Source organism: Diabrotica undecimpunctata, chromosome 9 (genome assembly GCF_040954645.1).
Source record: "Diabrotica undecimpunctata isolate CICGRU chromosome 9, icDiaUnde3, whole genome shotgun sequence".
In the NCBI taxonomy this organism is placed as follows: Eukaryota; Metazoa; Arthropoda; class Insecta; order Coleoptera; family Chrysomelidae; genus Diabrotica; species Diabrotica undecimpunctata.
Window position 1 is genome coordinate 89022441 of NC_092811.1, and position 27000 is coordinate 89049440.

Consider the following 27000-nt stretch of genomic DNA (forward strand, 5'->3'; position numbering starts at 1 on the left):
ATTATTTTCAGTTTAGTTCAAAGTTCAAATTCAGTTTCGAGTTTAACCAATGTAAATATTTTATAGTATAAAATTTCATTAAATTAAAGGACTTTTGCTTAAAGCAGGGACAGTAATGACACATAATAATAAACAATTGTTATTTATTCCGTAGTAATGACGTAATACAAATCCAATTATGAAAAATTGCCTAACTGCTGAGTAGTTCAAATATCTATCTTTGAAAATTTGTACAATAGACCATAAAAAATCTAAAATTCTAAACGTCATACGTCACTTGCTAATCATAAAATATGCACAACAGATAAGTAGTAATAACTTTTTCAGAATGAAACAAATTTATTTGTATAATCTATTATGGCTGGAGAAAAATCACAAATTGAGAGAATTATTGAAGAAATAAATTCGACAAATGCAAAGAAGGTAGCTCTTGTTCTTGTGATTGGATTTGCTTGTTATCATGGAATATTACACTTGAGATTTGGTATGTTAATAATAATCCGGTAGTATAAGCATTTAAATAAAAATGTAATGATTTTCAGGTACCAACTCTTGTAAATGGCTTTTATCTGATGGAAGGTATAAAGCAGATAAAGAATGGCAGCCTTATGGGTGTATGCTACATCTCTACACTAACAGGTAAATATTTGTTTTTGCTTATATAATTAAAGGTGTACCTATAGATTATTTCATAAAAGATGAGTAATTATCATTGTTAAACTTATAATAAACTTGATATGTTTATTTACCAGTAAATATAAAATGAATGAATATAAAAATGGTTCTAGAAAGACAAATACAAACAAATTTGTAAGGGGCAACAAATACACACAAATTGTATTGTAGTAACTATTGTACCATCTATCTACACAATATTTCAATATAGTAAGAAATTATTTATCTGCAAACAATAAAACAATTTTGAAAAGAATTATACATAAATTATACACTGGATCCATTGTAGTCTCTCTTAGTATCTCTATAAATCTCTTAAGTCTGAGTAGTTTTTAAAGTACATTAAATAAAAAAAAAAAGAAGCTAATGTTCTTTTATTAAACTAACAATTGAAATTTTTGAATACGATAGAGGTTGTATGTAAGAATGAAATATCAATTTAAGAATTTTTTCAAATAAGCAACAAACTTCAAATGTTAATGCTACAGATTTTTGATAAATCATTAGTAAGAGTCATTTGATTTGATAAATCGTTAGTAAGATATGGATGAGAAGAAAGTACATGTTAATGGAAATATGGTACAGGAAAATATGTTGTTGTTTGTACTAATATTTATATATAAAATTTAACTTATATAAAGTTTGTTCTGTTGCATATTTTTTAAATTATGCATGTGACAAATACCAAGGTAAAACTGATACATAAGATTACCATATTCATTCATTAATATGTAAACAACCTCGTTATGCATAATACACAAACTAAATCTGTTAACGTTACTCTTCTTAAGTTACTCTTATAGTGATATAAATGACTTACTATCTGATCGAACAACATAGAAGTTGTTAGGTAAAAGTAGAGGAATAGAATGTGTTAGTTAACTTTATTTGCACTGATCAGAGAAGGGTTCATACAGATCTTACCAGATATACCAATTCTTGGGAATGTATCTCTCAGAATGTATCTTGTGCTAAGAAAGGGATCAGACCCCAAATGCATGTAGGCATATTATGAAATCTTTACAAACACGATTATAAAGTAGGAATTTAGAACAATGAATCCAAATATAAACAATTTGAATAAACAAACCCATCACCTTGAAAGGCTGGGGTTTAAATGATTAACATTAGTTTACATTAACATAGATTAACATTAATAAGTAAAATAACACTAGACATAATCTAAGTTGCTATTTTTCAATAGCACTGCTATTTGTGATTGCTATTTTTAAATCGCTGCTATTTTTACTTGCTATTGTGATCGCAGTTTTGTTGCGATCCCATATATCATATTATATTGGCAGCGAAGTTGAACATTATTGGAATAGAAAGAATGGTCGCAGTCTTATTGTAGGCATCTTATTTATGATCGCACATGTTATAGTTAGGAAATTAAGCAGTGACGGCGAAGGATTATTATTATGATAAAAATAATGTTAATGATAATAATAATTATTTATTTCTAAAACAACAAAAAATGATTAAATAAAAATAAAATAAACCATATAAACTTGTAATGTACCAAATATTTGTAAAAATTATTGTACTTAAATAAAAATATCTCTCTAGAAGAAAACCTGATGCTTAAGAAATAAGTGTTGGTTTTTTTAATTATGTTTGGGTATTATTGCGAGTCGTTAGTATTTATCATTTTTGATTTGAAAGCTGCATGGGCAAATTAGTTATAATTTATCTAATTTTAGCCTCGATATCAGGTTATACCTGGATTTTATATCACTTAATTTACTGTTTTAAGGTACAATTTGTACTAAAAAATATCCAACCAGCATTTTGAATTTTGAGAAAAATTTGCTTTTTATGTACCATTATTCTATACAATAAACAAAGTAAGGGTATTATTCAATATTATCACAATATTTTTAATTCATATTTAGAAATAATAACATTTGTGTTTTCTTATCACTGAGTCTAGCTCTTCTTTCATTTACTACTTGTCCAGCTTTTGATAACAGCCTTTCACAAGGTACTGAGGAAGCCAGAGCACATAATTTTTCTTTTGCTATTATTGATAAAGTGGGATAGTGATATTTGTGTTCGCGTGACCAGTTTAAGGTATTTTCATTTCTTGGTATAATTTCATCCTCCAAAAATCTTTGTAACTCAATAATGGCACAAGATTTGCTGGTTCCCCGAGGTTGGCTACTGTCACAGACTTGTTGAAAGAGCTGTAGATTGAGAATTTATCACTATCAGTGGAAATAGTGGATGTTATTTCAGGACATAAATCTGTTGCTGAAATATTTTTTTTTGCATATATAAGTTCTTCTGCATATTTTTCTAAAACTGCTGCTATAATACATTGTTTAGCATTCTCACCTGAATTTATTCCAGAAAATCCAAACGTTTTAAATAATGGATCTAAAAATGTTAAGTTAATTAAAGTTTTACTTTTCTCTTCATTTCATAGCCGCTCAGTTAAGCCAGTCAGAAAAGTTCTTAGATCTTAATCTGTTGGGAAAAATCTTTTTTATTAAATTTCTGTAAACACTTATCAAACCATTAGACATGGGAATTACTAATGATGCAGTGTAGTATAATTCTCCACTAATAATTTTTGTAACATCTGTTAATATTTGTGTTTAATATTTTTCCAATCAGCTACATTTATAATAGGAAGTTCCTTATCAATGAGCGCGACGGAACTTCTTCCAACATGTAAGAAGTAGAGTTCCAACGAGCTGGAACATCATTAAACCATATTTTCCCCAGGTTACGCTGATAAGACAATAACCTCTCATTAGCTGTATAACTCTTTCAGGAATGAGTTACAATCGTCTTGACTTTACAAAGAATTTCCATAATCAATTTGTTTTTCAAACCGTCTTTGGCAATTAAATTTAGTGTATATGCCATGCCACCAAAATGATTCCAGTTTAATTTAGAAATTATTGCATTTTTACTATTATTGGCATTATCAGAAACTGCAAGCAGTATTTTGTTTGCTTGCAGTTTTTTGCTTGCAAATTTGATATACTGTTTTAATGTACAAATTTTAACTTGTTTCTTTGTTATTGTTTTGATGTTTATTGTACATGATCTTTCCTTTTTACTATTTGTTGTATTTTATTGTGAATGGTTCCATTGAAATAAATAAATAAATAAATAATAGGTTTTGACATTATAGATCATAGAATATCTTTTCTAAGAATATGTGGAACATTCTTTAACTACAAGCTCATAAATGCACATGCTTCTGCTGGGCATAAAACAGACACAGAAAAGAAGCATTCTATGAGAAATTAGAACAAACATTGTAACGAAATATTTTGCCTACCACATATGGTATTACTATAAGGGGTTGAAAATTGGGGACAGAAATTATTATGTGGAGATAGGGCAAGCAAAACAAATCGAAACTTATGTGAACTACGCTCAGGGTTTATTTGGAGGAACCGCTACAACATATAGACAATGTCTCCGTAACGACATTAAGCCGATTATTAGGACATGAGCACTAAGATAGGACAAGAAGAGATGTACAGACCAACCATACGACCTCATAGCATACACAAAGAATGTAATGATAATGGGATGAGACTTGTAAATTTCGCAGCATCTCTGAACATGACGATCAGTAGTACATATTTCCAACATAAGCATATACATAAAGTGACATAGACATCCCTAGATCAACACACTCAAAATCAGATAGACCACATACTGATTGATTCAAGACATGGATCAAATGTACTAGACTGCAGAAGTTATACAGCCACTAATATTGACTCTAATCACTATCTCATAGCTGGGAGTCTCAGAGCATGTAAATCAAACGCCAGGAACAATAAGACAATAATTAAATATAAGTTGATAAATTAAAGTGTATTGATGTCGTAAGAAACTTTAAAATATGCTAAGATCGAAAACTATCTACTATAGGAAACTATCACTAACCAGAAGTGAAGTAGATCCCACTGAATTTAACACAACTTGGGAGTTTATAAAATCCACTCTGCAAAAGGCTGCAGATGAAGTGTTTGGTAACCTACCCAAACGGCAGTGAAACAACTGGTTTGATGAGGAATGCAAACAAATGAGGCTTGTCTGAAAAAGTATCAACTGAAGGACTAGGAGCAATATTGAAGAATATCAATTAACGAGAAGGGAGGAAAAACAAAAACACAGAAAACGCGGCAAAAAATCAGTAAAGAGTTTGAATAAATGGAAAAATTAAATAGAGAACACAAACACAGAAAATTTTACAAACAAGTTAACACAAAAAGAAAAGTTTTCAATGCATGTTTTGGTTTTAAAAATGTGTAAATAAATAAGCTTTGGCTATTTGTTTCAGATTTATTCTGATAGAAAGAAAGTTTTTAATCGATCAACATGCAAAGACACCTCACAATTGACAATGGCGTAGTGATTAGTAACTTAAAAAATCGATCAGAAACTTTGTTACCTTTATCATTTTTGCAGAAATATTGTAAATTTTACATTTCCAATGAAAGTACCTGAAGAAAAAATATATCGAGATTTGCTACAATGAGACATTAAGAAAAATTCGAAAAATTGTTGCCGATAACTCGATATTTTATAGTTGACAAAAGTACTGACTCACGGGGGCGCCATATGGCACATTTAATGATAGGGACTTTACAAGAAGATGTAAAAAATAAATGTTTCCTTATAGCGTCAAAGCAATTATATATATATATATATATATATATATATATATATATATATATATATATATATATATATATATATATATATACCTATATCTTCTTCTTCAAGTGCCATCTTCGTTTCGGAGGTTGGCGATCATCAGGGCTATACGTATTTTCAAAACTGCTGACCGAAACAATTCGTTGCTGCTACAGCTATACCATTCCCATAGATTCTTTAGCCAGGAGTTTTGTCTTCTTCCTATGGACCTTTTTCCTGCTATTTTCCCTTGCATAATTATTCGAAGCAGGTCATATCTTTCGCCTCTTGTAATGTGTCCCAAGTATTGCAGTTTTCGTTTTTTGATCGTAAATATGACTTCCTTTTCTTTATTCATTCTTCTCAAGACCTCGACATTTGTGACTCTCTCGGTCCATGATATTCTCAGGATTCTGCGATACATCCACAGTTCAAATGCCTCTAATTTTTTGGTATCAATCTTTTTCAACGTCCATGACTCCATTCCGTAGAACAGCACAGAAAGTATGTAACATCTCATCAGGCGAAGTTTCATTTCAAGGCTCAAATCTCTTCCGCAGAACACTCTCTTCATTTTAGTGAATATGGATCTGGCTTTTTCTATTCTTATTTTGATTTCTGCTGAGCTATCGTTGTCTTCATTTATAAAAGTGCCTAAATATTTGTATTTGCTAACTCGATCGATAATTTCATTGTGTAAATATAAATTTTGGACATTTTGTGTTGATTTCGATATCTTCCTGTCCATATTCTTCGCTGCAGTCTGCTATCTTATTCACCAATGTCTGTAGCTCTTCAAGTGTTTCTGCGATCAGAACGGTGTCGTCGGCATATCTCAGATTGTTTAATCTAACACCATTTATTTTAATACCTACGGATTGCTCAGAGAGTGTTCTATTCATTACGTCTTCGGAATAGAGATTAAACAGGGTTGGTGACAGTATACACCCTTGTCTCACACCTCGCTTTATTTCGATTTCTTCAGTGGTATTATTCTCTACTCTCACTACTGCTTTCTGATTGTAGTACATATTTGCTATTAGTCGGATGTCTCGTTTATCTAAATTCTTTTCTGTCAGGAGTCTGATTAGGTGATCATGCCGCACTTTATCAAAGGCCTTGTTGTAATCTATGAAACACATGAATACATCTTGATTTATGTCAAGACATCTTTGAGACATAACGTTCAGTGCAAACAACGCTTCTCTTGTTCCAAGTCCATTTCGGAATCCAAACTGGGTATTATTGATGTCCATTTCCAGTTTTCTGTGTACTCTAGAGTGTATAATTTTCAGAAATATTTTCAGTACATGGCTCATCAGACTGATTGTACGGTAATCACTGCATTGTTTGGCATTTATCTTTTTTGGTATAGTAACAAAGGTGGATAAAAGCCATTCATACCTATATCAAAGGTATTCAACTAGTGAATTCAGAGGTTTAATCGGTCATTCAGTTTGGCAAATAAAAAAAAAAGAAGTCGACTACTTCATTAATTTAATCGAAGACGTTTCGCCTTATATTTCTAAGGCTTCATCAGTTCTCTAAAATACAACAGATGACAAAGAGTTTATAAGATATACAGGTGTTAATAGTTCATAACTTACAACTCAATATGTAGCATATTATAGCATATTATCATATTATCGATGTTATATATGTACTGTAAAATTTACTCAACATATAAAACTAACTTTACAAAAAAAAAAAACAAACAACACACAAACTCTGCGGTTAATAATGTTCATATTCAAAGATACGAAGATTTTGATATTTTAAAACGGACATTTGGCTTCATTTAGAGATGTTTCTCCAAAGAAGACAAACAAAGCACTGGTTTATTGCAATCTATGCAAACGACTCGACGCGATACCGAAAATTTAAGGGCCATAACATATGTTAACCAAATTCCAATTCCTGTGAAGGTTTGAGACACAATTATAAACTTCTACGAGGGTCGTTGAATAATTATTATATATATATATATATATATATATATATATATATATATATATATATATATATATATATATACATATATATATATATAAAGGATAATGCGAGTGAATAATAAAAGTAAAAAGTAATGGCATGTCTCGCAAAACAGAAAACCAAAAATGGTATATCGATGGAAGGCAACCATATATACGTATTTCTGACTATTGCTCGTCTTCAGTACGGTGCAGCCAAGTTAGAAAAGGAGCATATTAACTTTGTAAAGGATCACTACAGGAGCAATGCAACCAATTTGTGGCATTAGAGTTAGAAGACCCTGATGGTTTCCAGGGCAACATCTAACACCAACCACGGAGGAAGCTACAGCTACCTGGGGAAAGGAATGCCAAACGTTGAAACGTTTGAAACAAATGGAAAAGGATAATGCGAGTGAATAATAAAAGTAGTTTAGAAGATTAATACTATTATAAAAATTAATATTAAACTCACCAGTCCGAGTTGAACCGCGTCGATATCCATTGGGCCGAGCTTTCGACGTCCTCGCTGTCTTCTTCAGGGCTTCCGAGGTCTCAGTCGGGCTCGGGAGACTCTGCTGAATCTTTAATGCAGTAGTTTCTGCAGTAATACAGTTTTTCTACACATTACCAAATGCTGGTTATTCCAAAATTCAATTTTAAGCACTTTTACAATCATTTTATAGATCTTCACTAAAGTCTCCATCTTTATAAATTCGTTAAAAAAATGGAATTTCAAAAAAATTGTAATTTGCTAACTAAAATATCTTCTAAACGTAATGAAACGTCAGTTGAACGACGATTATATTTGTGACATTATTTTCTAAACTTATTCCTGTTTTAGTGACACTAAACGATGCCTCCGTTACTTAGGATATATTGGATTACAATCCCACTTTGTTTTCGTGGGCGATACCAGAATCGAGGAATTATATAAGGCTTTTGTACACCATTTAAAACAAGAGGAAAATGTTAGCCAGAAACCAACTCTTGTATATACTAATTTAACACACATTGATGACAGATTAAAAATAAAGGTAGACTTCATATGGTCACCATATGTTTCACGGCAAATGGTCAGTCTTTTCAGGTAAGTTGCTAGAGTTCAATAGATATACTTTAAACACTTTCATATTATTTCATATTTTTTCACGTTCTCAGTTCTAATTGTAAACTAGTTCTACTATTCTGAGATTTGGATTCTTTACATAAAGGAAATATTGGTGTTCATTACAAGGTGAAGGGGCATTTATTAGGTTCATTTATACTGATTTTTTTATAGTCTTAAATAAAGTTTTTTGTTAATTTTAAAGTATGAGCCCTTACCGTAGCTTCACAAATGTTAGGAGTATTATTTAACTAAGATTATTTGAGAAAGTCAAAAGACAGAAGTAAACGATTTTCCTCTGACGACACACTTTTATTCACCAATTTCTAATTTTTTGTAGAATCTTAAAAAAACTATTTTGTATAAAGTAGGAATACATTATTAAATTGCATTATATATTTTTTATTTGTCTGACTTAAAATATTGTCAAAATAACAATATCGAACAAAAGCGACGGAAAGTTTGTACAGAACAATATTAAATACCGAGTCTTTTTTTCGTCCCAAAAAAGACTTGTTGATACTTGTCACGATTACGAACATTCATCTGCAGAAAAAAAATTAAAACTAGAAGAAAAATTTCAATTACATATTCGAAACAAGAACATGGCGAGGGATCCCAAAATCCGACGTCAGTTTTGCGTACTATAAATTGAAACTCAGTACGTATAATTTCACGGCCTTCAACTTGGCACCTAAAGATTCATTTTACTACAAGTGGTATGGATGTATTGCAAAAAGGGGACCTTTACAAATTGGCAGCTCTTTCCTCTTTTTTATCGAAAATCAGATCCGAAAAGGTGTAAAAGAGTTCTCGTTCTATTCTGGACAAAACAGAAACAAATATTTGTTTTTGTTATACAATTACCTGTGCCAAAAACACGAAATAAAAATGCATCATACATTTCTAGAAAAAGGCCATATACAGTCTGAAGGGAACTTGGTACATAGTGTTATAGAAAAGCTGCCAGGAATGTATCTGTTTATACTCCTAAATAATGGTATACAATCGTTAGGTCTGCGAAAGGGAAACCTTACGTTGTACTTGAACGAGAGCAAGCAAACATACTAAATTTAAAAAGTTTTCAAGAAAAAACGGCAATCAACTGGGACAAGGATGAACAAAATGAAAAAGTCACGTAGAATAAAATTAAAACTGTTCAAACAAACTTTCATACCCCAAATGCAGTTTTCATTAAATATTCTTACAGTAACGATGATCCATTTAAAAAAATATTTATATCTAAAAAAGGAAGAAATTCACTTAACGTCAATGTCAGACTTTTGCTTAAAACTATTAAATACAATTTTACTTCTTTTATCCAAAAAAAAGTATGACCATTTAAAATTTCTGTGTGACAAGATATTGAATCCTTATCACAATTTTTTTAACTTATCATTTTCTGAGAAAGAAACAGCAAAAGATTCAGACAATGACAATTGAATTAGGATTTTTATTATTTCTATCTCTAGTAACAGTATCTTCTTCTTTCATTACCCTGTCCGATTATCGAACGTTGGCGATCATATCGGCAATAATAGCTTTGTTTACGGCGGCTCTAAACAAATTAGCGGTGGTCTCTTGATACCATTCTCGGAGATTTCGAAGCCAGGATATTCTTCGTCGGCCTGGGCCGCTCCTTCCAGCGATCTTATCCTTTATTATGAGGTGTAGACGGTTATACCTCTCTGAATGTCTCATTACATGACCGAAATATTGTAACTTTCGAATTTTTATCGTTTTTGTTATTTCTGTGCTCTTTTTCATTCGATGTAAAACTATTTCATTTCTTATTCGATCAACCCAACTTATCTGCAATACTCGTCGATAAATCCACATCTTAAAGGCCTCTAATTGTTTTATTAATGTCTCTGTAAAGGTCGATTCTCACTATACGTTCCGTTTACTTTCTATATCCGTGGCTTTCCATTTAGATAAAATATTATTAAACACAAATCATATAGTATATGCCCACTTTCCGTTCCGTTTACCTACCATTCCCGAAGCCTCGCGTTCAAGATTACCGGCCACGTATTTTTTCTGCGACAAGCTGCGACGTGTCGGGTACGATATGGATAGTGCGAATATTATTACATCGCGGTTCAGTCGAAGTTATTAAGATAAATATGAATGACGAAAAATTGATAGAACTTGTCAGGCAAAATAATGCCTTATACGATTTTGAAAATAAAAAATATAGCGATAATTCATTTAAAGACAATATCTGGTCAGCTATTGCCAAGGAACTTGATGCCACAGGTAAGTAAATTTTAAATTATTTGCTTGTTTATGTGTATAATGCAAAATCTCAGCAACTGTGATACTGAATGTCTCAGAAAAAGTAATTTTTGTCTACACAACTGAATATGGAAGTTGTTTCCACTCTAATTTAAAGTTCATTGAAAAAAACTAGACTTATTGTAAGCTTAGTATTATGTTTATATAGGATTGAGCCACAATTGTTAGTGTAATAAAAATTGCATGTCTCAATTATTAACTACTAACTATTTGACGTTTCGATTTCCACTCTGCAAATCGTTCTCAAAAATGAAAAAAAAAAATTAAATTTGAAAATTCTAACCTGAATTTTCAAACTTAATTTCTTTTTCATTTTTGAAAACGATTTCCGGAGTGGAAATCTAAAGATCAACCAGTAGTTATTAATTAAACAATGTAATTTTCAATACACCAACAATTGTGTCTCAATCCCATAAAAACATAATAATAATTTAAACATGCCACAAAGAAAATTTCAGAAACTTGTTAGGTACTGTATAGAAATAACTACAACTTTTGATTCTTAAATAATTTATTTATTTTTATTTTTAAATATTTAACACTAGGAAACTGCATTCAACTGACAATCAACGGCTCCCACTACAGAATTAAAATAATCTTTAAAAGCGTCTCTAATATTAAAAGCTGTAGTTGTCGCGTTTCCGCCCTGTTGTGACAAATTACGTAACGAACCGTTTGTATATGTTACCGGAGTTTGTGAAGGAATGTTATCATTTCTGATATAATTATGTAAAATACAAGTTGTGAGAACAATTTTGTCGGCATATTGTGGTTCTGCATTCAATCTCCTATTATAAATTTGAAATTTTTGGCCTAGTATACCGAAAGCATTTTCAGAACATCTTCGAGCACGTGACAATCTATAATTAAAAATTTTTTTCGTTATATCATCTCTTTGCTGAACTGAAGAATATGGTCTTAATAAATTCTGTTTTAAAGGAAACGCTTCATCTCCTACCATGGCGTAAGGCATGAGCTGATCTGAGCCTGGAAACTTTTTTAGGTCAGGAATATTCAAATCACCGTTTTCTAAAGATTTTCCTAAATTAGAATGCGCGAAAATTCCTCCGTCACTATTTTTGCCATACGATCCGATATCAACAGCTATAAAATTGTATCGAGCGTCAACTAATGCTAAAAGAACAATCGAAAAAGTTTTTTTATAATTAAAAAACTGAGAGCCGGAATTGGCAGGAGCTTTTATTACAACGTGTTTCCCATCAATTGCACCTAAACAGTTAGGAAAATTCCAAATATTCCAATACTCGTTTGCAATCCTTCTCCAGTCATCAGTTGTTAGTGGTGGCATTGTTTTCCGTAACATAGTTTGGATTATTGCTTCACAAACTTCTTTAACAATTGAACATACTGTTGAATGTCCCAATCTATAACTGAATGCTATTGTTTGAAAGGAATCTTCAGTTGCCAAAAACCTGAAACACAAAGTATATACTAAAACGCTCATAAATAACTAAATATTGTTATTTGTAGGGTCTGCATGTAAAGCAAGATGGTATCAGCTTCGAGATCAATGGAGAAAAAGTAAAAAAAATAAAATTACAAAATCAGGGCAAGCTAGTCAGCAAATAAAGAAATGGCGATATGACATTGAAATGAGTTTTTTAGAACCATACGTACGTCAAAGAGATACAGTAAGTAATATCGAAGATTCTTCAACTGGTACAAGTCAAATGAATTCGTCAGGGCAAATAGAAAATTATAATAATAGTGAAGACACGGCCAAAACAGCGCAAGATACTGCATTAATATCCAGAGATGAAAATGAATCAACTCCAATAAAGAAGCCGAAGATAGTTTTCAGAAAAAAAGCTTCAAAAGTAGCAAACCATGAGGTTTCTGCAAGTTCAGAGCTTATGAAATATCTCATTCGAAAACAGGAAACTGAAGAAAATCGTCAGGTTTTAAAACAGGACACAACTGATGTATTTTTTCAGAGTATTGCTGCCAAAGTCAAAAAGTTTACTCCGTATCATCGGAATATTGCAGAAAACAAAATTTTCAATCTAGTTCAACAACTAGAATTAGATCAAATTTTACAAACACAGGGTCAACCATCAGCTCCATACAGCCAATCATTTTTGATGATGGTGAACAGGCTGCTACCCCAATGATGCCTGCGTCTTATATACCTCCATCATCACCCTCACCTTCAACTTCGGTAGGGTCTTATCTGGCAACATACTCTTATGATGAGGATAACTCATGTTAATTGTTGTTAACAGTTGTGTATAATAATTTGTAAAAATACATATTATAAAAAATAATAAACTTACCTTAAACAAACACACAGTTTTTGCTTTGCTTTAATCGATTCCCTGAATCTAGTATCCTTTCTTGTTATTAGTTCTTCAATAGACGAAAGTAATTCGAAGAACTTGCATTTTGGCATTCGAAAATATTCAAAGAATTTAGTATCGTCATCCATTAGTTCTTTAAACAAAGTTATGTATTCTTCTTCAGTATTTCTATGTTTCAACATATTATGTATCCAATATTTCCGTTTCCTTTTTTTATTTAAATTATTTTCTTCATCCAATATAATAGCTGTTATTATTAAATTTTCTTCAGACCACATTTTATCAAGCAGGAAAAAACACGCGTATTCCTGTCAAAAACTTGGAATAAAATTTTACCACACTGAACGTAGACGAAAAGTAAACGCGACGTCTACTGAGAATGATGGTTAAAATAATGGGAGGTATATGGAACGGGTATGGAAAGTAAACGGAACGTATAGTGAGAATCGACCTTAAGGGTCCAGCTCTCCATACCATACAGCAATGTGGAGAATATGTAGCAGCTTATTAATCTGACTTTAAGGGTTAACGTAATATCTCTATTAATTAGAATTTTCTTTAATTTATAGAAGGCGGCTCTGGCTTTTTCAATGCGTATTCTTATTTCTTTATTTATATCCCAGTTATCGTTACCGTTTGCACCCAAGTAGGTAATATTGTGGACTCTTTCTAACTCTATTCCATACGCTCTGATGTTCGTTGGTTGTAACTCCGTTTTGCTGACAACCATAAGTTTTGTCTTAAAAGTATTAAGTTTTAGCCCATATTCATCACATGCTTTGGTTACCCTGTTTATAAGTCGTTGCAGGTCTTCTTCATTTTAGGCAATAAGTACCGTGTCGTCTGCATATCTGAGATTGTTGACATTAATTCCGTTGATTTTAATGCCTGTATCTTCAACTAAGGCTTCTTTGAAAATAAATTCGGAGTAGATATTAAAAAGTAGAAGCGATAGAATACATCCTTGCCTCTCTCCACGTCGTATTTCCACTGCTTCCGTCGTGTCGTGTCCAGCTCGTATGTTTGCACATTGATGCCAATACAAATTTTTGATAATACGGAGGTCTCGGTCATGAATTCCCACCTGTTACAAGACACCTATAAGTTTGTCATGGTTTACTCGGTCAAAGGTCTTTTCGAAGTCGATAAAACACATATATACTGATTGTTCTATAACCCTACATCTTTGAACCATGACTTGCAAACTGAAGAGTGCTTCTCTGGTCCCGAGGTTGTTTCTGAAACCAAATTGTGTTTCACTTAGTTGTACTTCTATTTTGTAGTAAATTCTCGAGTGAAATATTCTTAGGACAATTTTCAGTACATGACTCATCAGACTGATAGTGCGATCACACTGTTTGGCATTTATTTTTTTCGGTATCATTACAAATGTTGACAGTAGCCAGTCTGTTGGGATATGTCCTGTTTCGCATATTTTATTAAAGAGGCTTAGAAGAGAATGTTTGCCCTTATCGTCGAGCAGTTTGATTATTTTGCTTGGAATTTCATCTGGACCGGTTGCTTTCCTATTCTTTGATAGCTTTATAGCTCTTTCCATTTCATCGAGTATTATGTTTGGGCCAGTCGATATGTTTTTGATTTGAATTTTTGTTCTATCGTCATCAAACAGCTCCTTAATATTCTTTCCACCTCTCTAATCTGTCTTGTTCATTGACTATAATATTTCCTTGTTTATCAAGTAAACTACTTGCAGTTGATCTATATGTTCCAGTAACAGTATAAATTTGGACTATTTTTACGTTTAAATTCTCTATTCATTCATCTTTATTCAAAAGATTTAAACTAGTGGGTATTGTTTATTATTAATTATTATTATTACATCAGATCTATTCTATATAACATTACAAAAGTAGGTAGTAACCTATAACGATACTATACATAGAATTATTAAAAACTTGTGAGTATACTATGTCCACTTATTTCATAATTTTATAATTTTACAGAATATTAGGTAGAGCAACATGTGGGCACTAAAAGAAATGTTTCAATTTAATTCAAATATCTTGTCCTGACGCTTTATTATTTTTTAGCTCTTTTAAAGTTCTATTTCAAATCTCTCTATATTTGGTAGTACCTCTGATCCTATGTTTTTTATTTTTAGTTATTTATTTATTTAACTTCCTTTAAAACACAATTAGTCTTATTAGTTGAGAATAGTCGTTTGTTATTAATTCTTAGATGTGTTTTTGGAACATTAAATTTAATATTATTTATAAAAAAGCAATCTTTATATTTAATGTGATTTACAACACAGTAAATAAAAAGGGCTGAATGAAAATATCTTCTATTATCCAGTCGCTGAACTTTAAAACAAGTTAATATAGCATTATAGTAAATCATGTATGGATATATACCAAATTTTCTGACCTAAAGAAACCTCAAGAATCGTTTTTGAACCTTCAATCAGATCAACATTGAGTTCGCCTTGTGGCGCCCATATAATAGAGGCATACTCCAAGTGAGGTCTTACCAGTGCATTGTATAATGATATTAGAGTTTCAAATCTTTTAAAAAATTTTGAATTACGAATTATGAAGCCAAGAGTTCTGTATGCCTTTCCAATGATGATCCGATAATGTTCATTCAATCTCAAATTTGGCCTGAAACATTACTCCAAGATCTTTGCAAGTGTTCTTTCTTCCAAGTACAGTGCTAGAAATTTTGTATTGGTTCTCCATGTATTGTGTTTTTCGAGTGATAGTAAAAACATGACATTTAGAAGTGTTTAGAAACATTTTGTTATCATCGAACCATTTACTTACTGAGTTCAGATCACATTGCAGCATCTCGAGAGTTCTGCAGAGTTGAAATTTCTCGAAACATCTTAAAATCATCTGCAAATAGCAGGCTTGTCGAAAACTTCACACAGTGAGGCAAATCGTTAATAAATATAGCGAACAGAAGAGGACCCAAGTTGCTACCTTGTGGTACACCTGATGTTGACATAAATGGATTAGATGATGTTTTCTTTTGTTGATTCATTAGGTTGGCTTTGCGAGCTGTACAAGGTTTTGTAGAAGTCTTCGCCTATCTTTGTTATTTTATATTTGTTCTTCTCTTCCTTATAATTGGTGTCTTTAATTTTGATGATTTTTTGGACACCCAGTGTTGGTCTTAGACATTTTAGGCCTCTGTTGTTTTCAATGACTTGCTCTAAGTTCTCGTCCTATTTTTTATGTTCCGTTTTAGTTCTTTTTAATTGTTTTATAAAGTTCTACGTATTCTTGAGTATGGCGTTTGTTTTCCTCTAGTAGTTGTCTTCTTTCCTTCATTAGTTGCTTAGTTTCGTTGCTTATTTTGTCTTCTTAGTTCTTGTTTTCTTTGCAACCTGTAGTCCGACTTCGAGAAGGTTTTTATTTATATTTTTGTTAATGTCATCAATTTTGTCTTGATTATGTAAAGGATCTGATTCGAACTTACTCGCTAAGACCTTGCGGAATTCCTCTTCATGTGTTCTTACTTTAAATGCATCTATCCGCGTTGTTTTTTAAAGATCCTTTTTCTCTATGCATTCATGTTAATATTTATCTTCGCTCTAACTATACGATGGTCACTACCAGTTGTTATGTTGTTTTTGTTTGAGAGAAAATAGTCTATTTCATTTTTTGTAGTTCCGTTAGGTGCAATCCATGTCCACTTTCTGTTGCTTTTTCAGTTGGAGCATAAAACTGCACAATCTTTATTCTGGTTTCTGAATTTAGTTCAAGATCATGTATGTAACCCTGTCCGAGATGCTATGATTAAGAAACCTACTCCACCGTATGTATAATCTTTGCCTTTGTAGTAGAGCCTGTTGCCTGAATGTAAGTTCACATACCCTTCATATCTTCTTTTAACTTGATAGTCCCATTATGTCTCAAGTTTCATCTTTTGCCATGGACCGTATGTTGTGTGTACTACCCTGCAAATTATGACGTTATTAGAAGGAACTTTAACTGTTCTTAAGTTTTGTTAATTACTTCCTTAAAGGTAATCACTCACTGGAGTGACACTCTGCATGTCATCTGCATAGTAGTTATAAAAAAATACGAGTACTTCCTACACCTAAATTTAACAACTATTGAGAGATTTAACTTTTAATGTATGTATTAAATGTTTTCATTATGATTTTGATTATTATTGTATAGCGTACCGTGATGTCCTAAACTATAGACAGATAACAGGTTTACATTTTTAAAGCAGGATCGGTTCTGGGAGCACTCTAATTTAATCACATTTCATTTATAAAATTTTTAGGCATTGGGAAAACTCTGATCATCCTCCATCGGTCATAGTGGCTGGAGGCGCGTTATGGCCAATAATATCATCAAATGCTTCAAAGGTAGCCGTAAAAGAATATTACATGAATCTTACCAGATTAGTTCAACCCATCGACAGATTGTCACGACGGAAAACCTGGACACTATGGGCTTTGCAGGCACCTGTGAACGAGGAAAAATTAAAACCTGATGAGCATATGGTTACAAATGCATTAATTGATCAATACAACACTGCTGCAATTGAGGTAAATGTTCTTTTTAATGATAATACCTCATTGATCAGTTTTGTGGTGGACTAAGAGTATAGCAGATTATATCAATCAACAAGACCCGGGCCTAATACATAGGCCGCGATAAAAAATCAATATGAATTAGAAAATCAAACATTTAAACGTCATCTGTTCGTTAGAGATCAATGGAATTAGTGACACGGAGTCGCAATTTCCAAGTTTTTACCGTATTACTCATCCATCGCTGACGCACCATCTTTATTTTAAATTATAAACGTTTTATTTTGAAGAATTCTATTTATAATTATGCACTTTAAAAGACGCATAATGTAGTTATGTTTTAATTTTTGTAGATAATTATCTATTTTAGGTTTTATCCCACTCTGCCGCGGATCTTTGGTGGAGTGCCCGTTTGGTAGGCCAAGGGATGCTTCAGGAAAGCCCGGATGGAATTCACCTTGCAGAAAAACCACAAATACATGATACGCAGATTCTTCTTAACATGTATTGCAATGATTATATGGCTTTCAATGATGGTACTTGTTGCAGTTCAGTAGAGCCAAGAACAACGTTGCAGATTGTCACTTTCGCCGTTATGGCTATTTGGTAATTACTTTTTTTAGTTTTCCTTTTTGTTTTAATGATTATACAAGATGTTTTGTGGAAGCTGTAAATGTTTTCACTTGAAAATACTTTTTGTATTTTTTCATTTATGAGTTTTCTTTTAAATCATACATTATTTCACGTGTTGGTATTCATCGAGTACATGCCGTTAAGTTAATAGCAAATTAACTAGTTTAACTCGTGCTATTAATTTAACTAATAGTTAAGTTAATAGCACGATCATCTTTAAAAATGTGGTATCCCATCCATCCCATCAACTTCCGATAAACGAACCAATATAAAAAATACAAATAAAACTTCTGCACCCAGATTTTAGCAGCTGCTAGCTAAGCAAAATTACCTCCACACTCCCAGTGCTGTACTGTTAAATTACATTAAAGCAATAGGTAGTATTGTTGCTCCCAAAAATGTACAATTCACAATTCGCATCTAGAATCTCCCATGCTCGCATCTGTATATACTTGTCTTCTTCATCGCAAGTTAGCAATCATCACTCATCAAAACATTTCTATTAATTCAAATGTTATTCCAATACTCAGACTTACTTCACGTTCCAAAAGAATATTAATTATTATTATTAATTTCTAATATTTCTAATGTAAGCGTATATGAGACCACCTGATGATAAATACCTCATGTTTTGAGTTTTCGCCGCGTAACTTATATTTTATCCAGCAGTGATGATTTTTTGACTTTGATTTGCAGTGACTACCATTTCTTTTGAAAATTTAATTCACAGAATATTTATTTCAACTGATAAACTAGAATGATTTCTTTGCAAACAGGTTGAACATACTGCAGAGTCATGCCCCAATATCCAAAATGGTGCCCCTTCCCACGACATCCATCCAATTTCAATTAATTCATAAGAAGTGGAACAACCATCTCGTTTCATGCTAACCACCAGTAATGCCTTTCCAAATATCTACATCTTCCTCCTATCCCGAGCTTACTAATAAAAAAATGGGCGAAAAAAGACCATGTTCTACTGACGTACCCTCGACTCACCTCAGCTCCTATAATCCACTACTACTCCTCCTCCAATTTTTAACCTAATGCCTCCGCTTGAGTTCTCACCAACTATCATGCAAAAACCTGCCAAAAGAATTCAAAGAAATCCAAATCAACGGATTGTGACTGTCACACTATTAATCAAGAATCTCTCTCCATTATTAATAAACTCTACGAAGATGTTTCAGAATCGTTTTTATTCAATGTAACCCAACTTACTTCATTCCTCGAATACTCCCTTTGGCACCAACAACACTCTAACTTCTAACTGAAGCTAGTAAATTTACCATTGACGTACCCTCCTTAATGAAAGATCTCGCCCTGATCTATACTACGATAAAAAAAAGATCTTTAAAAAATCCTATAACACGTTTGTTAAATAAAATTAAGCTCAAGCTTCATCCCTTTCAAATGATTTCACTGAACAACTACTCACTGACGACGAAAACACAAGTGACAACTCCGTTCCTTCTCAATAGTTTTTCTTTCTTTTCTTTATGTCCTTTTTCAAATTAATAACATTCGGTCTGATACAATGGAATTGCAATGGATTTTATCCTCGCCTAGAGAAAATTCAAAAGATTATTTCCTCTCATAATCCCGACATCTTTTGTCTCCAGGAAACAAATTTTACAATCGAGCATCAAGACAAACTTAAAAATTTTGAAGGATATCATCATATCCGCACAAACTGTACAAGAGCCAATGGTGGTACCTCATTATTTGTGTCTAGTGATGTATACTTCTCTCTTCTACCTTTAACTACAGATATAGAAGCAGCTGTTACGTGTCCAAACAAACTTACCATTTGCAGCATATACATCCCTCCTGAACATACTCTCAATGAAGAAGAGTTAGTAGATTTAATATTTCAACTTCCCCTCCCGTATATTCTTGTTGGTGACTTTAATGCCTGTTTGGGGCATTTAAGCATTTGGGGCTTATTCCGTACTTTTGGTAAAGGCAAAGTTATTAAAAACGTTTTAAATTATTCAGATACCTTTCTACTAAATACTGGACTTGATACCCATCTGTTCAGCGTCATTTTCAGCCATTGATCTTAGCCTTTGTGACCCCAAAATTGCACCTTCCCTTTTCTGGGAAGTTTTTGATGACCTAGATGATAGCAACCACTTTCCTATCGTCATGTCCGGCTCCTCCAACTTACTTACTGCTGCCGAATCTCATATAGGTAAAAAAGTAATATACTTCCCGTCCCAGTTATGTACACACTCAATCTTTCTCCACCTTCCCGTCAATTACACGTGATGTCTCGTTTATTAACGCCCCCTTTACTCTTTATCTATCTGTCTTCGTATAAAAAATACATTCTCTCCAAACTTCTCGAAATTTATAACCTTATCTGGAACACACATAAGTTCCCAGATATTTGGAGCAATTCTATAGTCATTCCAATCAAAAAACCTGATCAATCTTCCATAACTCCTAAATCTTTTTGTCTGATTTCTCTCACTTGTACCACCTGCAAACTTCTTGAAAAACAACTTGACCACCTTTTTTGTGTTGACAAAAAACCCGCTTCAATCTAATAAGGTTATTAGCGGAACGGTAACAGTTAATTACACTTTGCTGAGTAAATTAAAGTCTTTAAAAAACAAATGTAGGTTATCTATAGTGTTTTTTGAATTTAAAATGTCTTTAAGATTATTTGGTAAATGGTATTTAATTTTGTGACGATTTAATTTTTCGCACTTTTCCACTAGCACATGTTTTAACGCAAGGGGTGAACCGCACTCATCACAAATTGGGCGTTCTTCTTTCTTAAACAAATGTTCATGAGAAAACTGAGTATGTCCAGTATGTCAATTATTTGCTTTCGTCTGGGTACCTCGGGTGGTTGCCATGGACCAATCTTATTTTTTATCTCCTGAAGCTTTGATGGTGTGGATTCCGATTGGGGTGATATGGGGATACTGTTGTCGTTTATAGCTTCTTTGGCATTTTTGTCTGCTGCTTCGTTACCTGCTATTCCAACATGTGATGGGACCTAGAGAAACTTGATACTTGTATCTTTAGTATGCAATTTATTTAGTTCTTCCTTTATTATTAAAGCTAATGGATGCAGCGTGTAGATTTTCCTGATTATTTGTAGTGATGACATAGAATCTGTCACGGTTAATATTTTGTTCATCTTATTTACATTTGCGTGTGGTATCGCTTGGTACTCTACATTCCTGAATTCGTACTCTACATTCAACTTTTCAAGAGTTAGTTGTGTTTTTGGTACCAAATTTACCAAATGATTTGATATTCCTAACTCGTTCATTGCTTTGAAAATTTCTCTTCTATTCGCAGAGTCGTAGGCTGCTTTGTAGTCTATAAATATGTGATGAATATCAACGCCATATTCCAGTGTTTTTTCCAAAATTTGTTTCAGGGTTGCAATCTGATGAATTGTCGATTTACCACCTCTGAAATCCGTTCTGCGTATGGTGCCATACAGTGACATAGTACTATTGAAAATATTTTATATTGTGGTTAGAGCATTCAAAGATATCTCCTTTTTTGTGTATGGTGCAATAGTATTCCAATATTCCAATCATTAGGGAGGGATTTCTATAATATTTCTTTTATAAGCTGCTGTGATGCCATTATGGTATCATGGCCACCTTCTTTATATAGTTCAGCTGGGAGATTATCTATTCCGGGTGATTTTTTTTCTGGCTGGTTTGTTGCATCTTTAATTTCAAGAACCGTTGGTGGTTCCTCTTCTCTCTCGCCTGTTCCCCTTACCTCATCTCTTTCGTCGTCCAGGTTTTCTTCTTTCTCCCCTAATTAAACGAGTGCCTGATTAAAGTATTCCACCCATCTATTGATAATAGGTTGTCAGTCAAAAAGTGGCCAAAAATTCAATTAATAGTAATTAATTTTTGAACAAAATTTCGTTCATTGATTTTTTAAATAAACTACGCTACTCATGACGTATGTTTTTTATATCAAATTAAAGCCAGTTGAAAAACGTGAGGTATCAAATATAAAGTAAAATATAGCTAACGCGCAACGCCATTGGTTTTAAGTGTCAGTTGTGTGAGTTTTTAAAGCATGCGTCGATAGATAGTATAATAATATACATATTATCACTTGTCAAATGAGATCAATAGTTTTACATCCCAAAAAAATCAAAAGTGTACAAAATTACGAGCACTCCCTGATTTTCAATACGAATTTATCTGCCTAAATACGATTTTTTTTCTAGGAGGGTATTTTTCGAAAGTATATTAAAAGTATTAAAGCTAAGAAAGAGTTTGCGGTTTCCGTTTGCTATTTTCTTTGCTAGGAATTTAAAATGCAATTTCCGTTTATACAGTATAGGTAAAAGTTTATGGTCGGTATGATAGAATTTAACAGGATATCTAACACAGATATAAAATCATATTTTCAGCGAGTAGATAAAGAAAACAATCATATTTCCCCTTGGTCGCCAGACGATTATTGCCGATCCAGCTTATACGTAAGAAACGGCAGCAGGGTTGCATTATTACATATTTGAATTAAAACATTGACTTGATTTAAAAAATTTGCGATCAGTGGTGCGGTTATATTGCCATTCAAAACTGGATGATGATATTAAAAATGAAACATTAATTGACACAAATACTGGTACAAAATTTCTTAAATCCATGAAAAATTTACAGATTCGCATTTTTATTTGACGAAATTGTAACCAAATTTTGAATAAAACAAGATAATTTTGGCAACATAGCCATTCGTCCCTTCTCTTGAATGGTAAATTGCATACTAGACAGGCCGACAGCTATGCTATGTATTTCTTTTTGGAGGTAACTTTGTAAGAATTAAATATGCCGACAACAGAAGAACGGGTACAAATAATAAAATGGTACTTTGTAAGCAATTCAGTACAAGAAACTATCAATTTATTTATTATGGTTTTTGAAAATAGGCCAATACCTATAGAAAAAACTGTATTAGCCATTATTCATAAATTTGAAAAGTTTGGCTGTACTAATGGCAGATGTAAAAAATGCTGCCCATCAGGATCAACATCGCAAAAAGAAAATTTCTCAAGAACGAGAAATTCAAGTTTGTGCATTGGCTGAAGCTACGCCGTGTTCAAGTAAACAAATTGCCGATGAAGTTGATTTGAATGCAAAAACAGTGAGGCATATTTTGAAAAGAAACAACTACCATTGTTATAAAGTGCAGACAACTCAAGAAATATTTCCTGATGATAAATTTAAATGGATGCAATTTTGTGAAATTATGATGGAGAGATGCCATCCAAATAATAATTTAAAAAAAAATATTTTGTTTACAGATGAGAGATGAGTCCTCCTTCACAATTCACAAGAAACATAATCCATCCGTTGTACGTTATTGGTCTCAGGAGAATAAGCATTTGAGTGTGTCTGTGCGTACGCAGTATCCACAAAAATTGAATGTTTGGACTGGAATTTTTGGGAGACCATATTATTGGTCCTTTTTTTATTGAAGGCAATTTAAACGCAGTCAAATATCTCCAATTACTGCAAAATTAAATTCGTGCGCTTCAACGTTTTCACATTAATTTCAACGACATTTGGTTTCAACAAGACGGCTGTCCTGCACATAATGCAAAAGCCGTTAGAGACTATTTAGCGTTAATTTTTGCTGAGCGCGTCATTAGTACAGACGGTACAATAAAATGGTCCCCTCGGTCACCCGACTTAGCTCCTCTAGATTTTTATTTTTGGGGGATGCTAAAAACAAAATTGTACAGGCATGAGTTCGGCAGTTAAAACATATCGGCAGATGAAGAGAGACTACTACAAAACTAAAGATAACATCCCGACTCTTTCGGGACGGTGGACACTCGGGCGATCGGTTGACGTTGAAAATAAAATAACTATGTAGGCATTCTAATTGATAAAATGAGTTTCGATTTTCGATTGATCTGCATTTTCGATTTCAAATCTTTATTGATAGTTCATTAAAGGATTTATTGTAAATATTCAATTGAGAAGTCGTTAAAATTATTTACCTAGTACAAGTGTAATAATTGTATTTTCAAAAAATGCACATTTGTAGAAGATGCAACTTTTATGCTCGACTTTCTGAATTTTGCAATGATCGATTATTTTTAATTTGAAATATTGGGAATCCCCGATTCATGTTTTGTATTATTCAGCAAACATAATTTTTATTTGGAGTTTGTGTTTTGTCTAACGTAAATGTGAATTTATTCTGTGAGTGCTGAATATTTACTTTATTAACCGTTTGTGTGTTTGACAGTGAGAAGGCTGTATGCAATATTTGTAACGAAAAACTTAGTTATAAATCAACTATAGCACATTTGAAAAGCCATTTAAAGTATTTCAGTATTTTTTTCTTTGATTCAAGAAAGCATGTTTGTTTATGTACTCGCTTATTTGAAACTACTGTTAAACAATCAACTAGTTGAATATTTTAATTAGTTTTTAAATAGTTACTTGTTTACGAAAAACGGTTCAGTTTCGTTAACGATAAAAATTCTCGTTACTACAGTGTCCTTACTTTGACAACTCGACGTTGTCAAATAATTTTGTAAGAAGCTTTTTTATTATGGCGTCATTATGCAGTTTTATTATTTTTATTGTGAATAAGGCACAGTGTGACTTTAAAATAAGCTTATTTTGATGTTTAGATTTCCAATTCGGAAATCGTACTTAAAATACGAAACATTAATAAATTTTATTTATATAAAACGATTTTCGAAGTGGAAATCAAAATGTTAAATTAAACTTATTGTAAAGGAAAATTGTGGCATATTTAAAATAAAAAACAGTAAGCTGCCATTTAAATCAATTCGCCCAAATTTGATTATTAAAATGCTAAAAAGACAACAGGTCAAATAAAACCAATTTGGCAATGTTGAACTTCTCCTCTTTTATTATTTCCACTTTTCGACGATATAAAGGGCGGACCTAATATACCTCTCTCTTTTTAAACAGGTGTTTCTCACTCCATCTTACATTAGGTACATACAGACCATAAACTTTTACCTATACCGTATGTGTTTTAAATCTTTTCTTTTTTATTTTTAGTGTAACAATTGCAATAGTGATGATACTTAGAAGACTGTTACTCCGATATTGCGGCAAACCGGTGTACGACTACCACAGATTACCCGATAATGACTCGCAGCCTCAACTACCACTAACCAGTAACAATTATTTATTCTTGTTTAAAACCATCTCGAAGATGACTCTGATCATTGCGTATTTTTTTATCTGCGATCGCACAAATTTTTTTATGAAAGAAAATAAATACTATTCCGAATTTAGTTTTTGGCTGCCTATTGGATATATTACTGTTTTAGGTTTATTTTTTATGGAAGAAAGTAAATTTAACAAGGTATTACACAGGGATCAATTGAATGAATGGAAAGGGTGGATGCAGATTGTCATTTTAGTGTATCACGTCACTGGAGCGTCTAAGGTTCTATTGATAAATATGCATATTAAAGTGTTAATATCCGCTTATTTATTTTTATTAGGTTATGAACAGTTTTGTTATGTGTGGTATAGAAACGATGTAGGAATTGTCAGTTTTTGTCGAATGTTGTTTCAGCTCAATTTTATGACAGTTACATTGTGTCTCAGTATGAACCGTCCGTACCAATTTTATTATTTTGGTCCTCTATTATCCTTCTGGTATCTTATGATCTACTTCTTTGTTGCCTTTCCTCCTCACATCACGGCGCAGATCTCAGAGAATAATGTGATGCAGTATTTTTATTTACTTATTAAGTTTATCACTTTTTGTAGTGTGGTTACAATTCTTTTTATGTCAGAAGTGTTTTTCGAAAAAATTTTTGTTACCAGGCCATGGAAGGCTTTGTTCGTTACCATAGATGATGATATTCATGAATGGTGGTCTAGATGGAAGCTGGATCGTTACTCTGTAATGTACGGAATGATTTTTGGGGTTATTATGGTTTTGTCTCAACGATACAATATTTTTGACGACAACAACCATTCTAATTTATTTTCTAGGGGTATAGCACTGAGTTCAACCCTTCTCGCACTTGTAGGCATAGGTTCTTACATGATGTTCACTTATCTTTGTAGAAATGAACTTGAATGCAGTGAGATCCATTCATATATTGTGTTTATACCTATAGTAAGTTTTATTTTTCTCCGAAACATATCGGGTGTGCTCAGAACACGATATTCAAGCTTGTTTGCTTGGTTTGGAGAAATATACCTCGAGCTATTTGTTAGTCAGTACCATATCTGGTTAGCAGCTGACACTCACGGAGTCTTGGTACTCGTTCCAGGATATCCGGTACTTAACTTGATAATAACCACTTATATTTTCGTGTGCGCGTCTCACGAAGTCCACAATATTACCAAAGCGCTACTCCCATATGCTGTTCCAAACGATTGGAAGCTGGCACTGAGAAATTTAATTTTATTTCTTGCTGTTTTGGTGCCCATCGGTATTAATGACGGTATGTTTTAAGTATAAATTACTCTATTATTTGTGATAAATATAAGTTATTTAAGTAAAATTTTGTTTTATTTCTGTATGCAATTTAGTAATTCGATTCACGGATATAACCAGTGAATTATACATAAAACATGGAATAGAAATCGGTACAATAGGTAAATGAAAGAAAAACATAATAATTACACTGTAGTTTTAAACTTGTAGGCAGAATCAGTGGCGGATCCAAGGGGGGGGGGGTCATGACCACCCCCAAAACAAAATTAAATATCAATCAAATAATCCTAAAAAAAGTAATTTTAAACCCATCAACCCTATAAGCAGGAAGTCAAGAGTTGAAATGATTTAAACTCATTTATTCTAGGGGTAAGT

General features: G+C 32.6%; 2 protein-coding genes across 2 annotated transcripts; both read left to right on the forward strand.

The window, feature by feature from the left end:
• The first annotated feature begins 258 nt into the window (after positions 1–258).
• Positions 259–26692, forward strand: LOC140450245 (N-acetylneuraminate (7)9-O-acetyltransferase). Its single transcript, XM_072543764.1, has 6 exons — positions 259–484; positions 543–639; positions 8158–8403; positions 17295–17562; positions 17918–18153; positions 25224–26692. The coding sequence occupies exons 1-6, from the start codon at positions 358–360 to the stop codon at positions 26641–26643; spliced, it is 2394 nt and encodes a 797-aa protein (XP_072399865.1). The 5' UTR covers positions 259–357; the 3' UTR covers positions 26644–26692.
• Positions 10098–13003, forward strand: LOC140450246 (uncharacterized). The gene is made up of 2 exons (XM_072543766.1): positions 10098–10680; positions 12211–13003. The coding sequence occupies exons 1-2, from the start codon at positions 10389–10391 to the stop codon at positions 12849–12851; spliced, it is 933 nt and encodes a 310-aa protein (XP_072399867.1). The 5' UTR covers positions 10098–10388; the 3' UTR covers positions 12852–13003.
• Positions 26693–27000: the final 308 nt, after the last annotated feature.

Excerpts from the sequence above, each read along its gene's own strand:
- LOC140450246 (XM_072543766.1), top strand. The coding sequence starts at position 10,389 with ATGCCCACTTTCCGTTCCGTTTACCTACCATTCCCGAAGCCTCGCGTT. Across the intron at positions 10,681-12,210 it reads CAAGGAACTTGATGCCACAG|GGTCTGCATGTAAAGCAAGA; the intron begins GTAAGTAAATTT and ends TGTTATTTGTAG.
- LOC140450245 (XM_072543764.1), top strand. The coding sequence starts at position 358 with ATGGCTGGAGAAAAATCACAAATTGAGAGAATTATTGAAGAAATAAAT. Across the intron at positions 640-8,157 it reads CTACATCTCTACACTAACAG|TGACACTAAACGATGCCTCC; the intron begins GTAAATATTTGT and ends TTCCTGTTTTAG. Across the intron at positions 18,154-25,223 it reads TTCGCCGTTATGGCTATTTG|TGTAACAATTGCAATAGTGA; the intron begins GTAATTACTTTT and ends TTTTATTTTTAG.